Here is an 18,701-nt window from a genome sequence, read left to right on the forward strand (position 1 = left end):
GACTGTGGGATCAAGTCATATACCAAAGCTTGTATTAAAATAGTGATGCTATGCTTCACTACAAGATGTTGCTTAATGTTACAGGCACCATTCTGTAGATAAATTATGAAGGTGGAGATTAAAGATTACAAGATAATTTTCAAAGCAAGAAAGGAACTTATCTGGTAACCTGGCCAACGTTTCCCTCTTAGGGATTTGCAGGGGGAGAAAGGTTCTAAAGTTCAAGACTATGTGAACAAATATTAAATGCTTCTATGTGCCTACTCATTCTATATTAAGAGTATTTAAACAATAAAGTTTGAATATTAAAGACAATGTATAACCAAATTATATTCTCTAGGGATATCCTGCCTCTGACTCTGAGGAGGGGGCCAAGGGAGTGGAATCAGCTGCTACCTAAGGAGCAGGAAGGGTTTGTAGGGAAAGGATGCACACCCTTTAGGAGAACTGGAGCCCCATTCTTTGCGGGGAAGGGTTGTTTGGTTCCTGCACAGCACCAAGCAATGAAAGAACACAACTGCATTATGGGAGAGGTGAATGGCCATAGGTTCAGGATTTGATAGGACAGAGTACAAGAACTATGTGCATAACTAAACAATTGAGTCACTTTTTTTTGTTTGTTTGTCTGTTTTGCATCTTCAGAATATAATTTGCATCTTCAGAATATAATTTTTACATAATTAAAACATACATGTTCTCATTCAGAAATTAATAATCAATCTGACATCAGGAATCATAACATTCAAAAACCAGTAGGAGAACACTTCCATCTCTCTTCTCACTCAATAACAGACCTTAAAGTGGCAATTCTTCAACAAAAAAACATCAAAAATGGACTCCGACATGAAGCTGCAGAACTGGAATTATTTTGCAAACTAGATACCATCAAATTAGGCCTGAATAAAGACAGGTTGGGTCATTACAAAACCTAAACTTAATTTCCCCAATCCTTATTTCTCCCTATCATTACTCACACCTTCTTGTAAACTGTCTGTAATGGGCCACTCTCTTACCACTTCAAAGGTTATTTTTCCTCCCTTGATATCTTGCTGTTAATTGATTTATCTCGCTAGACTGACCTAACACTTGGTAAAACAACCCCCATCCTTTCATGTATTTATACCTGCTCCTGTATTTTTCACTTCATGCATCTGAAGCTTATGCCCAAATAAATTTGTTAGTCGTTAAGGGCCACAAGGACTCCTCGTTTTTCTTGTATTCTCTGAATGCTAACATACAGCATGTTTTACACAATTTGCTTCATTTGCCAAAATGGCTGTTGGACTGTTAGAGTGGAAAGAAAATGCTGTTTTTCACAGTCCAAAATTACAGAAAAACTAATTCCACTAAGTTCTTTGTCATTCGGAAATACAGTACTAATAGAGTACTGACTCCACGTGCTCATCACAGAAGCAAGGAAATTATATTTAAATACAAGCACACACAGGCACAGTAGCTTGACCGAAGTTCTGGAGTTTAAATTTTTCAGTTTCAGTAGTGACACACCTGGATATTTATGCCCAAAACCTTAGTAAGCGGCCTCTGTTTTGAATTATGCTGATAGGAAATGTGGAGATTTTAAGATTCTGCAGAAAGGGGATGACAGCTTAGTCAGCCTGCTAAAGACACAAGGCCTAAGCATTTCCAAACTTTCCTTTTCTTTTGAAGTATGAATGAGAATGAAATGTTACACTCACAGTGTTTGGTACATATGGTAATCCATAAAATTTCTCCTGGGTTTCCTTTAAAATTTCTGTGGTTGACCTCGTTAGAGGATGTTCCCCATGGTAGAGTTGGTCCAAGACAGCATAAAAGACCTAGACAGATAAAACATATATTCAGCTTTGGCTCACAGTCTTGGCATTTGACATGTGGTTAACCAACAAAGACAGAGGCAATAGAAGAAACCATGAGAACTTAAAATATGTACATTTCCTGGCTCTTCTATTTTTGGTATAAAATAAAAGGATAAGGGACTAATCCTTGTGCTGAGTGCCCTCAACTCCAACTGACAAACAGATGTTAAGGACTCAGTGTCTTGTAAGATTAGTTCCCTGACACTTAAAATGCACTGTCAACCTCCATAAGCTCATGTATTTATCTACCTTAAACAAAATTGAAACCTACACCTAATGTCCCAAAGAAGTCCATCTATTGGGGAGAGGACAGGAGAGTGTTTAAAATACTCTTATTAATAAGAGAAGTTCAAAATACCTTCCTTGGGTTCTGAGAGACAGACACAGCACAGCCCAACGTGATGTCACTAGGATGCACATGCTGTGTATGGGGCCATAAAGAGTAGAAGATCACAACTGCCGTGAAGAAGGCTAAGCAGTGGACACCAAAAGTGTCTTGAGACAGATGGCAGAAGGAGCCACTGGTTGCACCTCTCAAGTTCCCTCTAGAACTGGTCCAAGACATAATGAGAGGTAAGGGAATTAGGAAAGAAGTGCTACTGAAAGAGATTGATATTTTACTGGTGCTTGGAGCAGCATATGTGAGACTTTAATGGGACTCAGGAATTGTATGAGAGGTGCTGAGGGTTTTTTAAGGGTTGCAAGTCACAGAGTGGGAAATGGAGTAGCCACATGTTAATTTGTGAGACTAAATGTTTTGTGGGAGGTTTGTGCGGCAGACAAAACGAGAGACAGCTGTCCAATTCACAATATTCTGCAAAGATCTGGTGGAGACAGACATTAGGCCTAAACCAGGAGTGAGGCTGCAGTAGGATGGATCAACTGTTAGGTGGTGGAGCAGCAGCCACACTAAGCACCCTAGGGACTCAAACAGGATTTCTTGTCTGTGGATAAAGAGGCCCAGGCCCAAATCCCACAGAAATAAATATATTTAGGAGTTAGGTAGAAATAGTTAACTGCAGCCCCTCCCTGACATCTAAGTGGAGCACCTGGATGTTTCAGAGGAAACCAATGTGCTCCTGCTAAAAGGAGATGAATTTGTGATTCTTGTTGTCAGGAGGTACCATTAATATCTTATCCTTTATCAACACTTGTGTAATATAATACTTCTATATTAACTCCTTTACTGCTTTGGGATCCCTGAGACAATTCAGGAGCTTGACTGTGTACTAGCTCCGTGCTATCATGAAAATCCAAACCAAACAGAAATGGCTTTTTACTGAAATATAACGAGATTGAAGGTTCTAACAGACATTTGTCATGGCCCTGTTAAAGCTCCCCCTGCTGAACATTCACCAGGCTGCCACGTTTCAGTCTCACATGCCAGACCAATACGCTTCTAAGCTTCCCTTGGTCTGGGTAGCCTCCGGCATTGTTTCTTTGGCCTCTCTGGAATACATCCCGCTGGGCACCCTTCACAGAAGTGGGAATTCAGGGTCCAACTGCCTTAGGTTCTCAGAATCACCATCACCGCCTGCCAAGATACACCAGTTGCTTAAGCACACTCTTTCTCATGATTCCAGCCTTGTGAGCACTCTGGTGTACAGTTTAGATAAAACATGTAACACACAGACATTGCAAACGGGATTCTAAAACACTTATCCATTACTTTAAACAACTTATGATATATACTAATCTACACAAACCAACAGAACTCCTATTTATCATTCCCTTCCTTAATTTCCTCACCGCTCAAGTGTTCTTTGTTTGGGACTTAGAATCATAGAATTATAGGATCGGAGGGAACCTCGAGAAGTCAGCTAGTCTAGACCCCTGCACTCATGGAAGGACTACCTGACAGGTGTTTGTCTAATCTGCTCTTAAAAATCTCCAGTGATGGAGATTCCACAACATTCCTAAGCAATTTATTCCAATGCTTAATGATCTTGAGAGTTAGGAAGTTTTTACTAATGTCCAACCTAAACTGCCTTTGCTGCAATAAGCCCATTGCTTCTTGTCCTATTGTAGTGGGGCGGCTGCCCCACTCCAAGGTAAAAAGGATTAAAAGTAGCCCTGGAGAGGGCTGCGGCTGGGACAGAGGAGTAGAAGCAGCAAAAGTAGGCTGATTGGGGAAGCAGCCACAGCTGTCACTGAGCCCAATCAGGGCCCAGCTGGCCCTGATAAGAGGGCTGGAGGGCCAGGAGTCGGGAGTCTCTCTCCAGCCCTGGAGGGAGAAGGGCTGGCTGCCTGGGAGAAAAGGATACCTGAACTGGAGCAGTGCTGGGGAATAAGGCAAGCGGAACTGGGGAGCTCCAGCCTGGTACACCTCCAGGCTGCAGGCCTTGTGCAAGGCCTAAAGAAACATACTGGGGTTAGGCAGAGGCTGCTGGTCCCAACCTCCTTGCCAATGATGAGTGGCCTTTACAGACTGCAGTTTGCCCCAGTGAGCAGGGGCTAGAAGATGACTGGCAGTAGCCACTAAGGCAAGGTGGGCATAAAGGGCTGGGGGTTCTCCTGGGATGTAAGACCAGAGCGTGGGAGTACTGTTGGGGCAGAACCCCGAGGTAAAGGGCACCGGGGTCCGGGAGGGACAGCAGTAGGCGAGACACCAGCCTGCAGAGGGTGCTCCGAAGCTGGAATCGAGCTAATTCCCAGGACAACCAGCAGGAGATGCTGCGCCAGTGAGTCATCGCATTGCTACATCTATCCTCACAGATAAAGGGGAGCAATTTTTCTCCCTGTTCTGTGTAAAAACCTTTTATGTACTTGAAAACTTATGTCCCCTCTCAATCTTCTCTTCTCCAGACTAAACAAACCCAACTTTTTCAATCTTCCCTCAAAGGTCACATTTTCTAGACCTTGAATCTTCTTTGTTGCTCTTCTCTGGACTTTCTCCCATTTGTCCACATCTTGCCCAAAATGTGGCACCGAGAACTGGACACTATTCTACAATTGAGGCCTAATCAGCAGAGAGTAGAGTGGAATAACTTCTTGTGTCTTGCTTACAACATTCCTGCTAATATATCCCAGAATTATGTTCTTTTTTTTTTTGTAATAGTGTTACACTGTTGATTCATATTTAGTTGTGATCCACTATGACCTCCAGATCCCTTTCTGGGAGTACTCCTTCCTAGGCAGTCATTTCCTGTTTTGTATGTATGCAACTGATTGTTCCTCCCAAAGTGGAGTACTTTGCATTTGTTCTTACTGAATTTCATTCTGTCACTTTAGACTATTTCTCCAGTTTGTCCAGATCATTTTGTATTTTAACTCTATCTTCCAAAGCACTTGCAACCCCTCCGAGTTAGGTATCATCCACAAACTTTGTAAGTGTACTCTCTATGCTATTGTCTAGATCACTGATGAAGATATTGAACAGAACCAGACTCAGAACCGATACCTGTGGGACCCTACTTCATATGCCCTTCCAGTTTGACTGTGAACCACTGATAACTACTCCCTGGGAATGTTTTTCCAACCAGTTATGCACCCCCCTTATAGTAGTTCCATCTAGGTTGTATTTCCCTAGTTGGTTTATGAGAAGGTCACGCAAGATTGTATCATAAGCCTTACTAAAGTCAAGATATACCACATCTACCTCTTCCCCCTTATCCACAAGGCGTGTTACCCTGTCAAAGAAAGCTATTAGGTTGGTCTGACACAATTGGTTCTTGACAAATCCATGCTGTCACTTATCACCTTATTATCTTCTAGTTGTCTGCAAACTGATTGCTTAATTACTTGCTCCATTATCTTTCTGGGTACTGAAATTTAGCCATTTACTCAGAGTATTTCAGGGGGTCCAGGAATGCACCTTCTTGCACAGGGCTTCTCCTCCAAATCATAGTGTCTCTCTCGCTCTCTCACACACAGCTAGCTTCCATCTCTCTCTCCCCTGACATAATGGCAGGTCAGAGACCCTTTCTTTTATAACCTCTGGGCCCCTCTAGTCCCTTTTTTTTTTTTTTTAAATCTGTACATGAAATAGGAAACTTGGGAGATGGTACTGTGAAAAAGCTGAGCAAATCATTTACATCAGCAGTTCTCAACCATGGGTCCCGTGCCTCCTGGGGGGCTGCTAAGCAGGGTTAGCATTAGACTGTACAGGACCCAGGGCAGAAAGCCCAAGCCTGAGCCTGAACCCCGCCATGCAAGGCTGAAACCAAAGCCCAAGCAACTTAGCTTGCTACCCATTAATGCTGGCCCTGGCTTTTATACGCAGAAAAACAGTTGTTGTGGCACAGGTGGGTTGTGGAGTTTTTATTAGATGCTGGGGTGGGGGGTGGGGCCTCAGAAGAAAAAGGTTGAGATGATCTGGCTAAAATGGAATTGTGTCTTATAGCATGCTCAATTATTGCTTTGAAAGTCTTATGATTGGATAAAAAAAAATCCAAACCCACTGACAGCTTGTGACTTAGCCAGAATTCATTCATTATCATAGATTTGGTTTGCATTATGTCCTGTCTAAGTCTTTACGACTAAATGTAAACATTTCCTAAGGATTACGTTACTTCTGTTTGAATTACTTTTCCAAACATAGCAGCTTATTAAACCTTTCAACTAGATTTCCAAAATGATAAACTCTGGTAAGACATTCAAAAGCTGCTTTTCCATGGCACATGTGTATGCTCTTGTGGTTAGAGCAGAGAGCTGGGTGTTAGGATTTCTGAGATCTATTCCTGGACCCTCTGCCAAAAAACAATGAGGTGGGTTACTTAGAGAATTATGCAGAAATAGAGAGCTGGAGAAATAAGCCACTGAAGCGACTTACAAGCTTCGCCCTTCCCTGGCACATGTAGAGTGTTAGAAGGAAGTTCTGACCCTGGTAGGGTGACCAGATATCCTGATTTTATAGGACAGTCATGATTTTTGGTCTTTTTCTCACATAGGCATCTACTACCCCCCACCTCCTGTCCTGATTTTTGACACTTTCTATCTGGTCAGCCAGGCCACCAGGAGCACACAGTGAAAATAAATCCACTCTGGAAAATAAACACTGATGACTTTACATACGTAAGTATTTTCAACTATGAGACATAGTTATGTGCGTCTGCCATAGCTACGGGAATGAAAGATATTTCACATTGCCATGTGATTTGGAGATTGTTGCTGAGGACCCTATTTTCAAGCATTTAGATACTGGTAGATTTCTACTATCAGTGTTTATCTAGAACAGACTTTAAATAAGAGGAAACGGTGTCTCACTGTAATTATTATAAATTACTACATTAATTAGCTTAAACAGTGCAGTTAAAATGTTAATTAATTTGGTTCCGAATATTATAGCTCCCTGCCTGCTTGTTAAGAGTTATTATTATGTAATGAGCTATACCTGTGTCAATGAGCTATACCTGTGGTTTGAGCTCTCAAAACTGGAGACTCATACTTCCATGTGGATGGACTTTACAAAAATAAGACGAGCCATTTACAACGTACACTTTGCTTCTCTACAGAAGAAAAAGGATAGTAAACTATTTAAACTCTGACATGCCACAGGGGGCTACAACTCACCCAACAATATTGTTAATCTATCCAACCACACACTTAGCCCAGCAGAAGAGTCTGTCCTATCTCAGGGACTCTCTTTCTGCCTCACTGTCCCCACGCACATGATACAGTTCTGCGGTGATCTGGAAGCCTACTTTCACTGTCTCCGACTCAAAGAATATTTTCAACACACCACTGAACAGCACACTGACCTACAGGAATCCTCCTTCCAACACTACAAGAAAAAGAATTCTGTGTGGACTCCTGATGGTCGAAATGACAGACTGGACTTCTACACAGAGTGCTTCTGCAGATGTGCACAGGCTGAAATTGTGAACAAACAGCATCACTTGCCCCATAATCTCAGCCATACAGAATGCAACGCCATCCACAGCCTCAGAAATAACTCTGACATTATAATCAAAAGGGCTGACAAAGGAAGTGCTGTAGTCATCATGAACAGGTCGGATTATGAATAGGAGCCTGCCAGGCAGCTCTCCAACACCATATTCTACAGGCCACTCTCCTCCGATCCCACTGAGGAGTACCAAAAGAAACTACATCATTTGCTCAACAAACTTCCTGCTACAGCACAGGAACAAATCTACACAGACATACCCCTAGAGCCCCGAATAGGAGCATTCTGTCTGCTACCCAAGATCCATAAACCTGGAAATCCTGGATGCCCCATCATCTCAGGCACTGGCATTCTTACAACAGGATTATCTGGCTATTTGGACTCTCTCCTCAGACCCTATGCTACCAGCACTCCTAGCTATCTTTGGGAGACCACCGACTTCCAGAGGAAATGACAATGCATTGGTGATCTTCCTGAAAACACCATCCTGGGCACCATGGATGTAGCAGCTCTTACACCAATATTCCCCACATGAGGATGGACTATAAGCTGGCAGGAACAGTATCTGTGATGATGCCACAGCACACCTAGCGGCTGAGCTTTGTAACTTTGTCCTCACCCACAACCATTTCAGATTTGGGGACAACTTATACCTTCAAGTCAGTGGCACTGCTATGGATACCCACATGGCCCCAAAGCATGCCAACATTTTTATGGCTGACTTCACAACGCTTCCCCAGCTCTCGTCCTCTAGTGCCCCTCCTCTACTTGTGCTACATTGATGATATCTTCATCATATGGACCCACGGGAAGGAGGTCCTTGAAGAATTCCACCTGTATTTCAACAATTTCCACCCCACCATCAACCTCAGCCTGGACCAGTCCACGCAACAGATCCACTTCCTGGACACTACAGTGAAAATAAGTGATGGTCACATAAACTCCATCCTATACTGGAAACCTATTGACCACTATTCTTACCTACATACCTCCAGCTTCCATCTAGGACACATCACACGATCCATTGTCTACAGTCAAGCCCTAAGATACAACCACATTTGTTCCAATTCCTCAGACAAACAAAGATAAGATCTTTATCAAGCATTCTTTAAAACTACAATACCCACCTGGGTAAGCAAGGAAACAGACTGACAGAGAGAGACGGATACCCAGATGTCACCTACTACAGGACAGGCCCCACAAGGAAAACAACAGAACACCACGGGTCATCATGTACAGCCCCAGCTAAAACCTCTCCAGCACACCATCAACAATCTACAACCTATCCTGGAAAATGGTCACTCACTCTCACAAACTTTGGGAGACAGTCCAGTCCTCGCTACAGACAGCCCCCTAACCTGAAGCAAATAGTCACCAGCAACTATACGCCACACCACAGAAACACTAACCCAGGAACCAATCCCCGTAACAACCCCGTTGCCAACTCTGTCCCCATATCTCCTCTAGTGACACCATCATAGGACTCAACCACATCAGCCACACCATCAGGGGCTCATTCACCTGCACAGCTACTAATGTGATATATGCTATCATGTGCCAGCAATGCCCCTCAGCCAGAGTGGGTGCAAGGATGTTTCGCGCCTAGGGAAAACTTCCACCTTACGCCCCCTCCACCCTCTGAGCCCTGTGGCAGCCCTCTGCCCTCAGGTGCCCCCCTGCGGCAGCTCCCTGCCCTGAGACGCCCCTCCCGCGGCAGCTCCCCCAGGCCCGGCGAGCCATGTGGCAGCTCCCCGCCCCAGTTCATCTCTGCTCCGTCTTCTCCCCGAGCACACCGTTGCCGCTCTACTTCTCCTACCTCCCAGGCTTGCGGCACCAATCAGCTGTTTGGCACCGCAAGCCTGGGAGGGAGAGAAGCAGAGTGGGGCAGTGTGCTCAGGGAGGAGGCGGAGCACAGGTGAGCTTGGGCAGGGAACAGTTACCCTGGGTGCCATGGCCCACCCTCACTTGCCGCAGGCAGCCCTCCCCATATCCCTCTGGACCAGGTCCCTCCACCTAAATGCCGACAACGACCGGGGCGGCCAAACATCTGGCTGCCACGGACGCCGCCAAAGGACCCAAAATGCTGCCCCCCAAATGCTAGCATCTTAGGCAACTGCCTAGGTCACCTATCGGGTTGCATTGGCCCTGCCCTCAACCATGTACACTGGCCAAACCGGACAGTGTCTACGTAAAAGAATAAATGGACACAAATCAGATATCAGGAATGGTAACATACAAAAGCCAGTAGAACACTTCAATCTCCCTGGACATTCAATAACAGATTTAAAAAGTAGCTATCTGTCAACAAAAAAACTTCAAAAACAGACTTCAAAGAGAAACTGCAGAGCTACAATTCATTTGCAAACTTAACACCATTAATTTGGGCTTGAATAGGGACTGAAAGAGTGGCTGGCTCACTACAAAAGCAATTTTCTCTCTTTAGGTATTGACACCTCCTCATCAATTATTGGGAGTGGACCACATCCATCCTGACTGAATTGACCTTTTCTCCACTTGTAGGTAACTCTCTTTTCTTCACGTGCCAGTATATTTATGCTTGTATCTGTAATTTTCACCATGCATCTGAAGAAGTGGGTTTTTTTACCCACAAAAGCTTATGCCCAAATAAATCTGTCAGTCTTTAGGATGCCATTGGACTCCTTGTTGTTTTTGTGGATACAGACTAACACGGCTACCCCTCTGACTGTTCCAATAAAGTTACTGCAGGCCCAAACTTACAGGAATTTACTCCACATGACAAAAATATGCCTATTGAAAATATGTGTATTTAAATGTAGAGTACAGAACGCAGGTTTCCTCATCTCTCTCCAGAATCTGCTAAAGATCACAGCAGCTGAAATTATTATAGCACAACTGAAGTTTATGGATGAAAAAGCAATTTAATTGCATTCTCTTATTTTTCTATACCAAAAATTAGAAGTTACCTTTATTTATTTTTTGAATAGGCTAAAACACATCTATGATATTTCCCTACTCTTGGAAAATTCAAAACATTTTCATTTTCAAAAGGTGAAGTAATGAATGGCATGTATGGCATTTAGCCCTCAAAAAGAAATACGTTCTTTTGCTAAGTATGAAAAAAATGAGTTTGAGTTTTCAGTTATAAGTAATATCTTTACCAATTTGTGTGCAATGAATGTGGTTATTCAGACATTTATACATATGTAGGAGAACATATCTGGACAACTAAATTAAAATAAATACAAGAATTTATTCCAATGATTAAAACTTCAAATGACTACACACAAAACAATACACATCTCTAAAAAGGAATGTGGGAACTCTGTATTCACCACCATGCATCCGTCTCCAGGAACAATTTTTGTGAACTACATAACTGAAGTGATTATTAGCCAATCTTTTTATCAGGGATTAGTTTATATGCACCTACAGGGATTACTGTTAGATTATCTGAAGATGCATTGAAATAGAAAGTCAAATATTTATGGCAACTCTGGTCCAGGACAAATACAAATTAACGGCTGAAAGGAAATCCTTGGGCTCTATTGGTAGTACAGATATTACTGAACAAAGAATGTCCGTGTTTGAAAGCACATGTCCATCACTTCAGAATTTCAAGTCAATTACTGGTCTATACCCTGGTGGATTATTCAAAATTAGTGGCTCTCATGAACAGGGTATTTTTTTGAGTATTCACTCATCAGTATTAAATTTTGCTTTTTCAGAACTGTTGTACAGTTTGGAGCAATTCTGCTTTAATTCTTGTATGATTCCTTCTAGATTGCAAACAATCTCTCTCAGATATCTCTCAGATTTAGTAGCATAGCACACATCTGTATATGAAAAAAATTATAAGCAACAATTATGCATTTCAAAATCAGAATTTCCAGGGGCATTTCACTGCTTTCACATTATAAAGGTAAAGCAGCGCTTCCCTTCACATCACTCAGCTCTCACAGAACCCATCATAGCCAGTGACAACCAAAGTTGCAGTGGTTTAACTAAAAGTGTGACTTAAAAACTGACTGAGTTAAATCAGTGCAAACCTATATAGATACTCAACCTGCTATAAACCTGGCTTATTGGTTTAATTTGCACATGTAAATTTACAAATATAAGCTCAACTATTATAACCAGTTTTAAATCAATAGATGTGTCCACATAGCAGTTTGCACAGGTTTAATTAAGATATTTTAAAAATCATCGGCTCATACTGTTGGTGTTTGTATAGGAGGACACAGTCTTTGGGACATCTTTTAGAGAGAAGAAATCACAAATCCCTCGCCTTGGCCCAATTGTTCAAACTGCCACCTGATTTTTTTGTTTCTGCATTTCTTAAAAAGAAACGGAGTGCTCCTGTTTGGAGCACCTAAAAGCAGCTGTCCTCACTTTAAAGCTATACTAATTGTGGTTTAAAAAAAAAAGTATTTAGCATAGGGAAAAAAGAATAGAGAAAAATCATACAAAATAAGCATTAGCAGAATATAAACACAAGCGGAATAATCATTATGAAAAACATAGATAATCTAAATGCTATTGTGACTATTAACTTTTACTGGTAATTGCTCTATTGGGATTGAGGAAACAAGCTCCCTGTTTCAACAATGACATATTTATTGTTTGCTTGTTTTTTTCAAAAGAAGAGTGAAAGACACTAACATATTTTACCTAAGTTTTAACTCCCCTTTTATTATAATGCTAAGACTTAGAAGGTGGAAACGGACATGTGTTTTCTTACTAACATTATTTTTACTGAATTGCACAAGTTCATCAACTGTGAGTGCAGAGCTGTGCATTAATGCTGAGCTGAGGAGTTTGATTTTCTTCTTAAAGAAAGAGTTGAAACTGTTGTTTTGGAAAAGCCAGACAGAACTGCATGAACTTAGCAATGACTATAACAATATAATAAGGTAGATCAGATATTAGACCTACAAACGTTGACAGTGTTCTTTTAGTAATAAAAACCAATATTTTCAAACCTGGCTGTTTAAGTCAGGAAAGCAAAATCCATATTTCATCACCTAAATAAAACTGGGCTGATTTTTAAAAGGTGCTCAGCATCTCCAGCTCACAGAGTTTAGTGGAATTTAAAGGTGCTCCATATTTCTGAGAATTAAACTGGTTTTATTTAGAAGTCACAAAATGGATTTGTGAGCTTCAATGTAGGGACCCAGGTTTGAAATTTTTGGCCAAAGTAAATACAATAAAAAATGGCTACTTCAGCACACTTTTGTTTTTAATTTATATTTGAGATATTTTAAAAAACATTCAGTAAACAAAATATCAAATCCAATTTTAATTCATGGCCTCCTGTTAAAACTTTCTTATGTGTGAAAGGCAACCATTTTCAAAGCTGTGTACCTAAAGATAAGCATCTAAATTCATATTAAAATACCAACTTTATGCAGACAACTGACAATGTTGATCAAAATATATTAAAATGAAGTTGAAAACAATTCAGTTTAAATATTTTGCATTTGTTTAGACAGCATAGATACATCATTGAGTTAAGTGTTAAATTACAAAAATTTGTAAGGTTTCACAAATGAATAGAGTCAAATTAAATTGACAGTTCCTATAAATTTAGGAAGTCATTTCAGATTTAGGTCCTGGAAAAACCCGAAATGAAAGAACATACCTGAAGTTGCATATCAGCTGCAGCACAAATCTTTTTAGATTCACAGAGCCGTGACACCATGATTTTTGGCAGTGACTTGAATAAAGAAAAAAGCCACAATACATTTAGAATTAAGAAAATTAAGCACATTGTTTGAGAACATTTAATGTACAGTACTTCTGAGTAAGGAAGACAAACAAAGAACATAAAAGTAAAACAATGGATTTTTACTGTAATTTTAAAAACAATTACAACTTTTAGAAAACACTTTGGATTGAAAAACTGATAAGGATGAAGGCATTCTATTAAATTTCAACAAGTACTAATTTGTCAAACAGAAGTTTTGAACATTCAAATACAGAATGGCAGACTACTATATTGGCCCTGCTTTTTAACTAGCAACCTGGGATAACGATTTATTGTCTCATAGGTGCATATTTATAAAACAATACAGTAACTCCTCACTTAAAGTCATCCCGGTTAACATTGTTTCATTGTTACGTTGCTGATCAATTAGAGAACATGCTCATTTAAAGTTATGCAATGCTCCCTTATAACGCCATTTGGCAGCCGCCTGCTTTTTCCACTGCTTGCAGGAAGAGCAGCCCATTGCCGCTAGCTCATGGGGGCTTGGAATCAGGGTGGACCAGCAGCGCCCTATCAGCTCCCCAATCCCCTAAATTCCCTGTATGGCAGCCGCCCAGCAGGCTGTCAATTGCTGGCAGTTCAGCTGTCCTTGTCCCCACTGCCATGTGCTACTCCGGCCCTCTGCCTTGGAGCTGCTCCCTGCTATGCGGGGGGGAAAAGACAGGGGGCTAATGTCAGGGTGTCCCCCTACTTCCTGCACCCCACTTACCCCATCTCCATGGGTTAGAGGACAAGATAGGACAGGGCTCAGGAGGGAGGGAGCTTCCTGGGAGCAGCTGCTGTCTCAACTTTCTGATCTACTTAACAAGGAAGCGTACTTAGAGTGGGGTCAGCGTACTTAAAGGGGCAACGTGCATCTCTCTCTCTCTCACACACAAGGTGTGTGTCTGTCTGCCATGCTGTCTCCCCTCTTTCCATTCCTGCTGCCTTGCAGAGTGTGAGGCTACATTAAAAACAATGGGTTAACCCATGAGGGCTTAGCAGAGTGATAGTTCATAATTTAGCATTAAGACATTCTCTGGGAAATATCCCACCCTCTTCCACCCTCTGACTTCATCACCTCAACCAAGCTTCACGATCATCATCTCTGTGTCCAGTATTAAATTATTTAAAACTTAGAGAGAGAGAGAGAGAGAGAGAGAGAGAGAGAGAGAGAGAGAGAGAGAGAGAGAGAGAGAGTGAGCGTGTGTGTGTATGTATATATAAAATAAAATATGGTCTTTTGTCTGGTGAAAAAAATTTCCCTGATTTCCCTAACCCCTCCTATTTATATTAATTCTTATGGGGAAATTGGATTCACTTAACATCATTTCGCTTAAAGTCGCATTTTTCAGGAACATAACTACAACGTTAAACGAGGAGTTACTGTACTTTGCTATCAACATGTACCTATTTAAAATATTATGACTATTATTTCAGAATATAAAACACAGCTATTGCAGGCAGTGCCCCAGGGTCATCCAGTCTAATCTTTGGTAGCAGATATTAGAAATAAAAAAATCCTTTTAATGTTTGAGCATGTCTAGTACAAATCCATATGGGCCTGATCCAATCTCAAATGAATTCAATAGGAGGCTAGGCATTGTCTTCACTGAGTATTGGTTCAGATCCTACTTATTTATCTACATGAAGATGTTTTGCGAAACTGAACACTATTATTGATATGTTTAATAAAACCTAATCTATGTTTCACATTTACATGACTAAAGTTATTTTAAATACTCCACCACATCCCTTGCAAGACTGATCGATTTTTCCCAATCTTCAGTCTAGTTTTCCCTTTTCCATTTAGATCTCTATAAATACATCCAGAGACTGTTCAATGCCATATCTTTCAAAATACTGGTAGGTCAATGTCTGGCCCTACATTTCTTGTCAGTCCATCTTTAGGCAGTTCAATAAATCAGTTTTCCCAATAAGCATATTCTTTTTGTAAGTATTTTGAAGTATGTTAATCAGAGGTAAAATAACTCAGTTCTTGCTATTATGTTAAACAATATTATGCAATGGTTCTGCACTGTAACACAGATGTTTGCTATTACACAGAACTCAAAAAGCATACCTGAAGTTTTACAGTGTGATGAAGTGTTTAAGAAGGAATACATCAAAGTTTACAGATTCTGATCCCATAGCCATATGTTTAGATTCTGTACAAATGATATGACTTCAAACCAAACTATGTTGATGTTCATTGTAGGGGACTGCGGAAGACTGTGTCACAGCCTAGCTAGGGTATCTCCGCTTTCTCGGCGGCCTTGTGGAAAGCCCCTGCTTGCTAAGTGGCCGGTCCTTGTAGGACACGGCATGCCAGTTATAACTTGCTTTTAACTGGTTGAAACCAGTTTGTATGGCCTTAGGCCAAAGGGCGGGCATAGCTTGTGGGAAGTCCCTTTTTGCATATGTATGAGTTGCTTTTGTATTGTGTATATATAGCTGTATGCTCCCGGTCCTGCCTTTGGACTCCGACCCAGGCCGAGCTGAGCTTTGGTGCTGGGTTCCCCGCCAAAGTGACAGCAACGCCCGGGGTCCCCGTTGCGGATGTGTCACTTTACCTTCATTAAAGCCAAATAACTCACAGTGTGTGTGGGCCTCGTTCTTGCAGAGCATCCAAGCACGTTACATTCATAAAATAAAAATACATAACAATTGCATACCAAATTACACAAAAGTGAGAAAAAAGTTAGCAATTAAATAAATGGAATCCAGACGTTAAAAATAGATAAGAACTCTCAAGTTGCACAACCCTTTTTTGCAGCCACTTGTCAGGACCTTGTAATGTCTTTTCCCCAGATAAATGCAGTATAGTCCTGAGAATGGGAAACAATAGTACTTGCTATTTTGCCAGTCATAATGTACATAGTTGTTAAATTTCAACCTGCAGAACTGGACCAATGGACATTAACTCTGTCCTGCAACACTCTTATTATTCCAGTGCCAATTCTTTTCTGAATATAGAAGACTCCTCCTTTAGAAGTATGTGATGATTTTTGGAATAGGAATTTAGCTATATTATTGGCCTACAGATCAAGAAAAGGATATTGAGTGTAAAGACAGATAAAAAGGCAGCGAAGGTTAACAGGCTAATAATGGATTACTTCAAGTAATCATATGCAGACTGGTCTAATAGCACAACGGGACAAAGGTTAGAGAAGCAATTTCTCAGATTAAATTATTGCTTCTCAATTTGGTTTTACTTAATGCACAGGCATTAATTCAAGAATTAAAAGTAGCTGAACCACAATGTAATACTGACCTCAATATTTAACATCCTACAGGAGAGAAAGGTACCAAAACCTGACACAGTGATACTAAACTTCGGACAGGAAGATTTCCATAAAATGAAGAGGGGCTATCCAAAAAAGCCTCAAATTAAAAGTAAAGGAAGTAAATTGCTTAGATGTGGCACGGATACCACTTAAAATAACAGTGTCAGACAGCATGTGTGCTGCTGAATAAAAATGGAAGCAGGAAGGCAAAATAGACCATAACTGACTATTAGCACCAGATATCTCTCAAAATATGGAAATCTGACCTTACTGAAGCCAATAAACGGGAAATAAATAGCATCAGGCAATATGGAAGAGGGAAATTAGCTGGTCTTAGATGGATTTTTAAGAACAAATAGTTAAAGGTTAGTATATTGGAAGCAAGAAGCGTGCGAAAGAATCAGTGGGTCTTCTGGATAATCAGTTGTGAAAGGGAGCAATTAAGGATGACAAGGACATTGCTGAGAAATAAAAGGGATTCATCTCTTTCAAGGCTGGAACAGACCATTGTGATTATCCATTCTGACCTCATGCCACAGAACTTCCCCCCAAAAAACATTCCGAGAGCATATCTTTTAGAAAAACATCCTTCCATAAGTCTTCATGGCTGACAATACCAGGGAGATACCAAAAATGAGTAGGTCCAGAGTAGGCAATAAAGATGAGATATTCTCAGAGACTGGAAAAGCTCTGGAAGAAATTCATAATTTAAAAAGCAACAATTTACATCCAAGAATTCTGAAGGAGTTCGAGTATCAAGTGGCTGAGCTGCTAGCAAAGATAGGTAATTTTTAATTTAAAAAACAGCTACTGTACCAGCAAACTGGAAGGTAACAAACAAATAAATATTAAAAAACTGCTGGATGATTTGGGAATTACAGATCAGTAAGCATTACATTAGTACCTGGTAAACTGGCTGAACAGATTTAAAATAGAATAATAAAACAGTGGAAGATGATGATATGATACAGTTTCTGCAAACAAAAATCATGTTTCACTAATCTATTAAAATTATTTGAATGTGTCAAAGTAGTGGATGAAGGAGAACCATCTCACTATTTATTTAGATTTTCAAAAGCCTTTTACAAGGTCCCTCTCAAGAGACTACCAAATAAACCAAGAGTCATACTGTGCGAGGCAAAGTACTGTCCTGGACTAAAAATTAGCTAAGAGACCAGGGAAAAAGGAATAGGAATAAATGTTAAATTTTCATAATAGACAAAGGTTAACAGCAGGTGCCTCACAGTTCTGTACTAAGTCCATTATTGTTTACTGTATTTATTAATCATCTGAAAAGAGAGGTAAGTAATGAAATAGCAAAATTTGCAGATGACAAATTATTTAGGTTACATAATTCTTCCTTTACATCTGCCAGTGCATTTTGTCCTATCTATGTGCATTTTGCTCCCTACCCTGCAAGTACTTCAATGACCATTCATCATGGAAATAAATGAGCACATAAATGTATGCAAGGTGACAGCCTGATGGAAGAAACTTTGTGCCTGATACACGTTTAAGCACATTTTGTTATTAAGCACCAACAACCAACATATACATTTTGGATACAGTACAATAAGGAAAATAGGATATGTAGCTTTAATTTGCAATTTTTTTCTGCATTACAAAATCTGAACACCTAAAATCTGAGCAGCAGTGGATGTATATATTTTACATAGCTATAACTTTTAACAAATGCTACAGCCAAGATCACTGCTACACTTCAAATAAAATTGACTCCTTCAGCACAACTGATTTATACCATTTTATATTTTGGCTGTTTAAAACAACATTAAGATAAATTTAAGTACAGCAGCTGTCAGACAGTCTGCTATTTAAAACAGAACAAAACACTAGAACTTCACTCATAGGCATTTTGGTAAACCACCATCCTACAAATCCTAATTAAAATGGGAAATCCAGGTTTGCAGTTCACAGGAACATAGAATAGTGAGGTTCTGTGATGGGGACGGACAGTGCAAGTGATATCA

At 40.6% G+C, this 18,701-nt stretch overlaps 1 protein-coding gene across 2 annotated transcripts in view; it reads right to left on the bottom strand.

Annotated features, from left to right (window-relative positions):
• MIPEP (mitochondrial intermediate peptidase) overlaps nt 1-18,701 on the bottom strand; it is a 114,999-nt gene that overhangs the window by 31,115 nt on the left and 65,183 nt on the right. For both annotated transcript variants that reach the window (XM_030562156.1, XM_030562162.1), the window contains exons 15-16: nt 13,322-13,396; nt 1,698-1,817 (exon numbers count right to left, since the gene is read on the bottom strand). In XM_030562156.1, the coding sequence (XP_030418016.1) occupies nt 1,698-1,817; nt 13,322-13,396 (195 nt within the window). The remainder of the gene's footprint in view (nt 1-1,697; nt 1,818-13,321; nt 13,397-18,701) is intronic.

Source organism: Gopherus evgoodei, chromosome 1 (assembly GCF_007399415.2).
Source record: "Gopherus evgoodei ecotype Sinaloan lineage chromosome 1, rGopEvg1_v1.p, whole genome shotgun sequence".
Classification (NCBI taxonomy): Eukaryota; Metazoa; Chordata; order Testudines; family Testudinidae; genus Gopherus; species Gopherus evgoodei.